A 10,975-nucleotide genomic window follows, 5' to 3' on the forward strand; every position below is an offset into this window, starting at 1 on the left:
CATTGCTTTGGAATAGAAATAGATCGAAATTTTGTTTTCTTCAGTAGAGGCAAAATAAACCAACTTCCTTACATGTTTGGTGATGTTGTTATTTTTGAAAATCCCACGTGATCACACATCTGCCATTCCACCACAGCGAGGTACTTTCTTTTTGTTCCCAGGTCTTCGTCGGATAACGGATTGGTTTAATAAAAACATTTGCTCGACAGATATCTGAGGAAATACGATGACATAGGCAGCTGCGTAACTCGTAAATCGTCAAATATCAGGAACAGGGCGATTCCGTTCCAAGTACTTACCGCTAGAGTAGCATAACCGTATGAAAGGTTGACATGCTTAACAGCTCTGATGGGCCGTGTAATTTTCACATATTAAAGATAGAGCGGAAGTGCAAGGTAAGCATAATTATATTTTACACTTGAGGATACAAAACTTTCCCAACTCAACGATGGTATTTGGCAATCGCCTTTTCTCTAACGTTCTTTTACACTTTTCCGCGTCATGTTTTGTCCATTCTTTTTGTTGTAGGTGTTTAATCAGAACAGTTTCTAAGAAACGCTTTGCGACGTCAAGAATATTTACACCGTCTCGGCAGCCGTCGTGCAATGAATAAATTCTGATTTTCAACGTCAGATCGCGAAAGGTTAGTGAATATTTTATTTGTTTCCATGAAAAGTTGCAAAAAAGTGTCTTTTACAAAAGTTTGAACTAAATCTTCCAGGAGGCAATTTCTCTTGAGCATTGAGGTATCGAAGTCGTCTAAAATAAATAATTAATTACGACAGGGATACTAGAACAGGTTTGAACACGTTACGATTTTCACATATCAAAGAGAGAGCGGAAGTGAAAGTTAAGCATAATTATATTTTACACTTGAACATACAAAATTTCCATTCTTTTTGTTGTAGGTGTTCAATCCCATCAGTTTCTAAGAAACGCTTTGCACGTCACGAATATTTACACCGTCTGGGCAGCCGTCGTGCAATGAATAAATTCTGATTTACAATGTCAGATCGCGAAAGGTTAGTGAATATGTTATTTGTTTCTACGAAAAGTTTCTAAATGAAAGTGTCGTTTACAGTCTTCCAGGAGACTATTCTTCTCTAGCATTGAGGTATCAGAGTCGTTTAAAATAAATAATTATTTACGACTGGGATACTTTGTCAGCTAGTCAGGGTCTGACAAGTCAATGTTTACTGCCCTTGACGTTTTGATATAAAAGGGGCTTCTTCTCAGGCGTTTTGAGCCTGTTTTGCATAATGACACATATTGACGTTAACACCACACAATTATCGTGCTGAGTTTGCCTGCAAAGGAACATAAACAATATTTCAAGTTTTAAAAGGAAAGTCGCCCACTTTGTTAGAAACTCTTCTTAATTGGATCGAAACACGTCTTTCAACCTGTATATGAATGCATGTAAATACATTTTTTTCGCGACACATGTAAATAATTTTTTTGCCCCGTTTTAATTTGTTATCATATATTTGCTATCATTGTATATCACGACAGAATAGCCTCGTAGAGGGGAGCCGTAATAATGTAAAATGTATTATTGTATTATAGACAAAAGCTCAGCGTGTAAGGGAACAATAGAATGAATCGATACACAATGATTGAACAATCGTACATGCTGACAAACAAATGCGGGAAGTTTCGCTTGCATTCGGTGATCTTGCGACCGATTTCCGTTCTCGTGGTATGAAGCCTAATGATCACTGCCTCTTGGCATCCACGCGGCCAACTTTTAGAAAATTTCAAATCGGATTTCCGTTCCCTTCCGACCCTTTCTGAGAATGAAAAGGAAAAATGCCTCTTCCTAACAGAATACTCCGTTAGGAAAACAATGGATATCAAATTCTTAAACGCGATAAAATAAGCGACACTTCAACTCACCGAAGCGAAGCTAATCATGGCTGCGAAAACGGAAGTTAAATTACGATGTCCGTAACGTATTGTTTAAAGGAATATTTGTGTTAAACATACATCTTTCAGAATTTTTAACAAATCTAAGCATAATCCTTCTGCATGGGTTTCGCAGGTACACGGAAGATCGAAATTCGTGCGTTTTTCGCTTCTAACAGCACATCAAGAACTGTATTGAATAAAGCTTTTGTTTCTCTCTTTCTTGGGGTAGAAAAACACTGAACAAGTTAAATCACCTTTCAAATCTGTGGAGAAAATAGACCATGTAAAACTGAAGACTGTGTGGCTTGAACAAGTTAAATTACCTGTTAAAACTGTGGACCTAAATAACTAAGCGGAAAAAAGATTCAGTTGAAAACGGTTTAGGAGTATATAAGTATATAATTAATGTCTGTCTGCCTTTGCAGTGGTGGATAAATGACAAATGATTAAGGGATTTTGGGAGCTAATCGCAAAAACAAAAATGATAACGTACTCAATTTCAGAAAAAAACACATGATAAATGTAATAATTATAAGAAAAATCACATAAATACAAAGATTATGTGTTTATTCACTTTGATGAGAGCCTCTTGTTAGGAGCTCGTTACTTGGAATTTCCATGTGTGCTGTCAGCTGTAAGTTTGCGTCAGCCCTTTCTAGGTTTCCTGTGTGAATGAAACTGAAGGCACATCATAATTAGCACAACTCTCCTCCAATAAATCTGATCATTCTTCCATCCTTTCACCATTGATGTCAAAGTTTCAATTTTAAAAACATGAAATCAGAAATGTAAATGAGGATAGTCTTGGCTCCGCTCCGATTTATTATTAGTAATAAAGAGTAACTGCGCAAAAGCCATTTTTATAAACACCATTATTTAATCCTTAAAGTTCATACGTTTAAGTTATTCCATATAAACTTTAAAAGCACCGCATTAAGTTAGATGATACATCTAGCAGTACACAAGTTCTTTGAGGATTGCTCTTACCGTAAATATCACTTTAAATGGCCATCATCAGGAGAGTAAACAATAGCAGCAGTGACACAACCATATGTCAAAATAAATGATCAGTTTTCGATCACCTAGTATAAATGGCTCAAAAGCTCTTTTTCTCCCACACAGTACTCATATCCCTCAATGGTAGCCTCACCATGGACGTTACCACTATAGCTTCTGATACTGCTGGTTATCCAGTTAATAGGAAATACGATTATCTTGCTAGTTGTAACTGACCACTCTTAAGTTGATTTCCAATATGCATTACTTGTTTTAAGCCACCAGGGTAACTTAGTTTCTTCACATTGGGATATATTTTTGCGCACACACCCATTGCAACACTTGTCTTGTTTTACTGGCACCAACACGAAGCATAAAAGGGACCAGAATTTTTCTCTATATCATTAGACAGCTGTTGCTTCGTACAGTTACCATTAAGAGTTACATTCTTGTGTTCATAATATGGGAGATTAAACTAAAACAAACTCAATACACTTTGAGATATTTCTTTCAATGTTTACCTTTCCTTCCATAATAGCAATATAGATACATGTTTACTCAGACTCTCTACAACGCAACTGTTTTCGATGCAGTGTTTATCGTGTAGAATGCCATTTCGCTCTCATTTTTGTATGGACTTGATAGTGTGAGTATTCCTCCTTGATCTAAGTCTGCATTTGAAGTAGCAATACATTTTAGATGACATAGGAATGTTTATAAGAATATGCCTATACGCCAATATTAATTTCTTTATCTTTTGCTTTTTTTTTCGTGAAAACTTTTCGAGTTTTGTTACAGGTGTTCTGCTAAGAGCACCATCAAATCGTTTTCGCCGCATACGGTTATTATTATAATTTTTATTACTTGTCCAGCACAGTACACTTTTGCTGTAAACATAATTTTAGTGACACATCAGCTTTGTCTGACCTCATGTTTTTTGATACGGTAATAACATCACAGTACAAAATATCAACAGGATTTCACAGAAAAGTGACATAACTAATGTAAATAACAGCACAAGAAAAATAGACGAGAGCCACTTATGCAACCAGAAACATGGCGTCCGAACTGTTTCCTGCCACCTGAGCACGCTGCATCATGTCTTATCAGTGCCTAGAAAATTAGAGCATAATTTTTAGCGAATAATTGATTAATACAGGATAGTGAAACGCCTGCTTCGATTTTCGATATGCCGTTGTTTCTGTACATATTTACAAATATTTGCCTTGATTAATATTTTGAATGATTCTTTCTATTTCCAGTAAAAACATTCTGTGTATTTACAAGCTTATTTATGGGGTTGGCCTTCGTACGCTCAGAAGGTTGTTTATGGACATCAATCCAAATTGGTCTAATCAACCATCTGATGCAGCCGCATTTGACAAGGGAAAAATGACTCTTTCTAAAGACGAACAAGTCAGCTTCAACAAGGGAAACATCAAAGAATGGGACTTTTCATTGATGACCACTGCACTTCTCTACTCAAAAAGTTGTGCCCTGGAAATTGTCAAAAGACCAGGCTATGAAACTGCACTGAAAGAGTTAAAAAAATGCCGTAACAAACTACTTGGACATCCATCTACAGATACGATGTCCGATACAGACTTCGGTTACTACTGGCCCTTGCTGTCGAAACACTTCATCACACTCGGAGCAGACCCTAAAGTCATTTCTGAGATGGAATTTAGAAGAGGTAATGAAACAAATTAAATGGCAAATTCTAATGACACACTTAAGTTGTTCGGGTATTAAACCGTAGAATTTGATCTTTTATCGTAACTCACAATTTAATTGTAGGGTTTATGAGATTTTTGGGACAAGAAGGAAAACAGGACCCACAATAATACATATTTCTATGCATTGGCGTAGTTTCCTAGATAAAGCAAAATCAGGAAAGATGTTCGACTACGGTCGATGATTGCTTGGGAGTAGTGCTCCAAACTGCGTCCGTTTTGGTCGTCATGGCAACTGAGGAACATTTGGCGACTAAACTGCTACTTTCACGACCTGTGTCGGGCTATGACGTAGCAAGTTGTAACTTTCTGATAAGTTACTTCTCATGGTCAGAAGTCAAAGTGACATAAACATTTTTATGAATTATTACTTAAATGCTTTATTGTTTCTTCTATTTTCCCCTTTGGCTCCCAGGATATTAAGCCTTGAGATGTCACGTGAATCTCTAGTTATGAATGCCTGTCATACTGATCAATCCAAAGAAGACACGCTGTGTGGTCAGCGATCTAGTAATGTCATGTAATATTGCATGAAATGTTTATTTTATTCTTTATTCGCCTTCTGTCTTCAGCCACAGACCTTGTTGGAGCAGAGTACTACATGGACCTTTTTCTCGCCGAACGAGATAGTCATCTTCGTTGTGAACAGAAACTGGACGATATCAGTAAAAAGTTAGACTACGTCATGGCCATTCAGGCAGGTTCGGGGACTCAAAAAACTATCCTTACTCAAGATGACATGAGTAGTCCTCAGTGGGACGAATGGCTGAGATTTCGTTCCGCGGTTGGTGACTTTGATTCCCAAAAAAATCAGTACATTCTTGCCATCGATACTGTACCAAATGCGGAAATGAAGTGCTATTCTAATTTGAGAAGTGTTGCTTGGAAGATGATACTGGATTTTGATCTCATGTCAGAAGAAGAAGGCTTCTATCACGAGTTTACATCTAAAGAAGAGCAAATGAGTAACCTGGTAAACATGTTTACTCCTGCAGAGTTGAAACAAAGTACCATGCGAAGTTTGGTAGGGCAGATCGACCCAAAAAAAACTCAGTGGTTATTTGTCAAAGGAAGGGCTGGTGACGATAACGACTGCAAATGTGAAGAATTTTCTGATTGGGAAGCCACGGCAGTAAAAGACATTAACAGTTTGCTTCGGTGTTGTTCGGATCCAGACACGTTTGACGAGTTAAAGCCAGTCGTATGCCTTATCCTCCCCTTCACTGGGTGCAGCCAACCCTTTCTACAAGTAACAATGAGTCGTTTGATCGAAAACTTCAACAAGCACAAACTGACGTTCGTGTCTGTCAACAACGGGAATTGGCATGATCTTTGCGGTAATTCCAGTGTGCAAGCCTTCCAGTTGTGCCCTAAGATTCTTGATCTGGGGTTAAAAGAGATACTCGGAACGTGTACGGATCAGAAGCTGCGAATGCCTACTTCCCATGCTGGAGTTCCAGTACACCTTAGTCGACGACAGTACCTCTACATCAAAGAGTATCTGGAAGTCTTGTACTTAGGATGTGAGGATCTACCGGAAGATGCTAATAACCCCTCGGAATCTTTGGAACAAGTAGAAAGACACTTGGAAGAGCAAAGAAAATCATTCTTGTCAGGAAATGAAATATCGTTTGCCAGTCTCTATGACAATCACGATGCTAGAAGACAGCTTGAGAGAGATATCCAAGTTCACGTTCAGCGACTCTTGGATCAAGGCCTATTTCGTCCCATCACCGTAGAAATTCGACATTCGCCAGGCACAGGCGCCACCACCATTGCCCGTCGTGTTCTTTGGGATCTGCATTGTTCATACCCATGCCTGACAACTGATGTTGACTCTCATCGCTCTTCAGATGAAGATAACGACTTTGCAAGCAAGCTAGCAGAAAGAATATCCTCGATCGAAGAAATTTGCAATACACCTCCACTGATTCTTATAGATGGAAAGCAATCAGGCTCCATAGAGGGCCTCTCGAACAAGCTCGCACGAATACTTCAAAGTAAAGGCAAAAGAGCCCTTTTATTACGATGTATTCGAGGAATGAAAGAATCAAAGAAAACACAGGAGTCTTGCCATGTTCATAAAGTGTTTCATGTCAATGTTAAACTGGAGGAATCCGTCACTGATCTGCACGAATTCAAGTCCAAGTACAAGGAGTACCTCGATTCGGTCGATAAATCACTGAACAGTAGGCAGATTTTATCTGGCCTCTGTCGTGTTTCCATTTTCCTCTCCTGGCCATGATGCAGGAATTCCGTCCTAAACTAGAGAAGATCATCGAAGACACCTTCAACGAACTTAGAGGAATTCAGCAAGAGATTGCCGCAGTGGTTGCATTCTTACAAAAGTATGCTAATCTTCCAACTCCGGCCATTCTCCTACACGAAGCTTTTAAGCAGTTCATTCGCCTAGAAGATAAGAACACTGCCACCTATGATGATATCAAGCAGTTGTTTTCAGATTATCTGATGAATTTAATGATACCCGCGAAACCAACACCATCTGGAAAAGATAATCCACCAGAAAGCTATACATTCCAGCATCATGTAGTCGCAGACCTAATCCTTAAAAGAGTGTACCAAGAGCAGAAACGCGACCTTTTTCAGATTGTCGACCGATTTCTTCAATTTCCTATATATCAGCAAGAAACTCTTCTACCCCTTTTAAATGAACTTTTCATCTACAACAAGGTCAGGCCAGGTCAAACGGAGAAGCTCAAGTTCTCTCTTCTATTCGAAGAATTGAAGAGTACAGATTCAGATCGAGCAGCAGACATCTTTTGTAAAGCTGCTGAGAAGATCAATCAGCCAGTGATGTATGCGAATGCAGCACGATTTTGTGCAAGAAAGGATCCCCCATCATTCCCAAAAGCGAAAGAACTAATTCAACGTGCTTTGAAGGTCCATGATTGTGCAGCATTTAAAGCTGGATACAAGAACTTGTGCCATACTAAAGGTGTCGTTCTTCATTTTGAACTCAAGCACAAGATCAATTCTGGCGAGGTCCACGATCTTGAAGAATTGGAAGAACTGGCCAGCAAAGTTCTTGAGGCGCATCGTGAAGCACGCAATTTTCCTCCAACTTACCCACACCCTCTTATTGGCGAAGTTGAGGTGTGGCTCGAGTGCATCACATGGATCATGAGGAACATGTGCGATAATGACACTCAAGAGACCTTGCGTTTTATGACAACTTTGTCTCCTCCTTTTTTTCGGACATGTTTAAGTGACTCTTTATATCTTCTAGACGTTGTTGATGGTATTGTCCAAAGCGTGTCCCAACTTGCTGATCCCGAGGAAACCAAAAGGCTGTCTAACAATTTGAGGTTATCCCTTATGAAAACGTTCCGCTCAAGATCTCATCTTCCTGGTAGACTGAAAGCCGACGAAGATATTGTTCAAGCCTGTAAAGCAATTTGCACCACGAAGAATTTCCGGGAATCGTCAATGTTGGAGCTTAAGCGACTTCAGGCCCACTTCCTTTTGACACACAACGAGGCAGTCGACAATTTCAAACAAGAAAATCTTGAATATCTGCTGAAACTCCTGGAAGAACTCGTTCTCAAAGAAAACGATTACAGCCTCGCTCATCATCTGATAAAAGTATGTATGCTAGTGACAGGAACAAGATGTTACACTCTTCAGCAGGGTCTCCATGTTTGTGACAAGTGGTTGTCGGTGGCGGGCCACGACTGCCTCCCGCCCTTTTACCAGATGGTTATCTGTTTCCTACAAATTTTGGATGGAAACACTCTAGATTTTATGCCAAAGTATATCCAAGCCTTGCAAAAGTGCCGAGAGAAATCTCAGAACCATCTGAAGAAATTTTATGCTACATTATATGTGGGCAAGGAGGGAAATGGTATGTCTCGCTTCATCAGCCGCAATGCATTGCTTCGTGGAGAGACGAACTACTCTCCCGACAATTTTCAAAAAGTTTCTAAATTTTGGCAGGTGGAGAGTAGAACGAAACTGAAAGAGTGTAAAGGAAGAATCAGAGAGAAGGAATCAAGTCGTGGAAAGTCGCATTTTTGCATCGAGCTGGTGCAAGGTAATCTTGAACTCTATGTTGGCAAGAACGCTGACATCGGCAAAGTGCAGATGGATTTTACACCAGGAGCTTTGGTGTATTTTGTGGTCAGTTTTAATCTTCAGGGTCCTGTTGCCAATGGCATAACATTTTCGCCACAGGATTCACTAAACGAGTATTGAGAAAGACTGTTTGGCACTTCAATAGTGTCTCGTTCAAACGACCATTTGGAATATAATGAAAATTTTACAGTCGGATTCTATTGAAGGCTTTGGTTGCTCGCTCTGTATGAGGTAGAACAATGACATACAATGACATTTTCAATCACTTTTCAATGGAAAACAAGCTATAATTTCCTGTAAATTTTTTATTGACCCTTTTAATTGTTACGTATATCTTAGGTACTGTCTTCATCCATCTAATTTCGTTACAAATCGTGTCGTTGATCGACTTGTGATCTGTTTTCGTTGAGCGAAAATAAGATTAGGCAAAATCTATATACGTCTAAACAAACCACCACGTGGTTCTCAAATTCTCTTTCCGGCTATGAAGCCTTTAGATGAGCTTTTTTATATGTCCTATTTGAGAGTCGTAGAATAATGTTCCTTAAATTTTAAATCGCGGTAACGTTAGAATGATCTAAGGAGGTGCCATTGAAGAGGTTTGGCCTCGAATTTTGGAAAGATATCTTAAAACTGTTTATTGTAAGGTCAAATGATAAGTCAAAAGAATCTATGGGCACCAAAACGGTTAACAAAAGATTTACATATTCATCTATGTCGTTATTTTGGGAACTACGTAGTTTATATGGTTATTCAGACATTTGTATGTCATAACCCGGTAATGTATAAGTTTGATGATCAAAAAAAAAAACCAAGAATCAAGCTAATAATAAGGCAAACACTACAAGATATTTTGTAGATCACAATTATTTATGAAATAAATTTCGAGCTAAATAATTTTTGAAATTGTGCTTCCAAAGCCAAAATATTTGTCACAATAAAATTAACTTTTTTTCAAGTGACCATTACTTAGTCTCATACACGATCGCTTCTTTAGCTACTGAAAAACTTAATTCGAAGGAGAAATATTTCAATGAAAAGAACAAAGTTGCCCGTTATCTCGAACAGAAGATGGACGTTCAAGGGCCCACAATAAAAAAAATCCTTCTGACATATATGTCATTACATCGCGAAACCAAAACCAAAAACGCGAAATTACTTTCCAGCTGCGTCCAGAACGTCCAGAACCAGTGGAACCGAATCTACTGGAAGCAAAACGCTGTAAATTCGCTCCGGACACCCCGACCACCCCGATGTTCTACTCGTATCATGGGCGATGATGTTAGTTTACGTTCGTGTTCCTCATTCCAGGGTCGTATAATGGAATGGAATTTTAAAAAGGCCGCAAATTCCAGCATAGCGGTTTGCTGAGAACCTTCGGATGAGGCGTTCCTCGGATATCGAAGTACCCAAACCGTTAGAGCTTTCAAATTATGGTTCAATTAATAACACTCAAGGTAAAGGCTGCTAATTGCTACTTAGACATTATCATACCTTTGGACGATAAATGTCACCACAATTAAAGCTAGACATCAAGGGCAATTAAAACATAAATCTCCCCTAAGGTAATCTTCTTAAACCCTAAAACGACCTCTCTAACAGTGTTAAGGTCTTTTCAGTTTTTATTTTGTTCCATTACTTTTCTTTGACAAAAACGGGTTTCGAAGGTTCCGGATGTTCTGCTGTCTGCTGATCCACAGTCCAGTCACACTCTTATGTCGCTAGGTGTCACGGAATTTGTAAAACTTCATGGAATTAAAGGGTGTGTCCAAATGGCCATTTTGGAGAAAAACTTCGAGCTAATTTGATGTTACTCAGATCCGTTTGGCACACGCACAAAGATAACGGTAATAAAGATTTTTGGCGCAGTCCACCAGATTGTATTTTATTTTGACAATTTTATTCTCAAGAAATGAAAAAAAAAAAAAAAAAAAATGAAGGTTGAGATTCAATACCTTCTCATTCAGTTAAATTGTGGCGGACTGTCGTGGACTGCACCGTAAATTCTCCTCATCGTATGTAGTTTTGGTTAGCCAAGTTTCAGATCAAAAGAATAAATCTTGCTGTTGCTGTGGAATGACACGATGTAGCTGTTCTAATTAATTGGCGAAAAGCGGCAATATCTTTGGCTGAATTCGTCAGAGAACCCATGTCTATTTTCCTTCCTTCATAAATTTGTTTAGATCTGTTATGTAAACCTGGAAGAAATCATTCATTGCTTTGATGTAATCTTTTTACCAATGCAT

At 38.7% G+C, this 10,975-nt stretch overlaps 1 protein-coding gene across 1 annotated transcript; it reads left to right on the forward strand.

The window, feature by feature from the left end:
• The first annotated feature begins 159 nt into the window (after positions 1 to 159).
• On the forward strand, positions 160 to 9,697 carry LOC113679679 (uncharacterized). Its single transcript, XM_089182284.1, is given in 6 exon segments — positions 160 to 395; positions 529 to 643; positions 909 to 1,022; positions 4,167 to 4,597; positions 5,210 to 6,853; positions 6,856 to 9,697. Coding segments are annotated over 4 exon segments (4,086 nt in total). The 5' UTR covers positions 160 to 395; positions 529 to 643; positions 909 to 1,005; the 3' UTR covers positions 8,850 to 9,697.
• Positions 9,698 to 10,975: the final 1,278 nt, after the last annotated feature.

This window comes from Pocillopora damicornis, chromosome 9, assembly GCF_964200805.1.
Source record: "Pocillopora damicornis chromosome 9, jaPocDami1.2, whole genome shotgun sequence".
Classification (NCBI taxonomy): Eukaryota; Metazoa; Cnidaria; class Anthozoa; order Scleractinia; family Pocilloporidae; genus Pocillopora; species Pocillopora damicornis.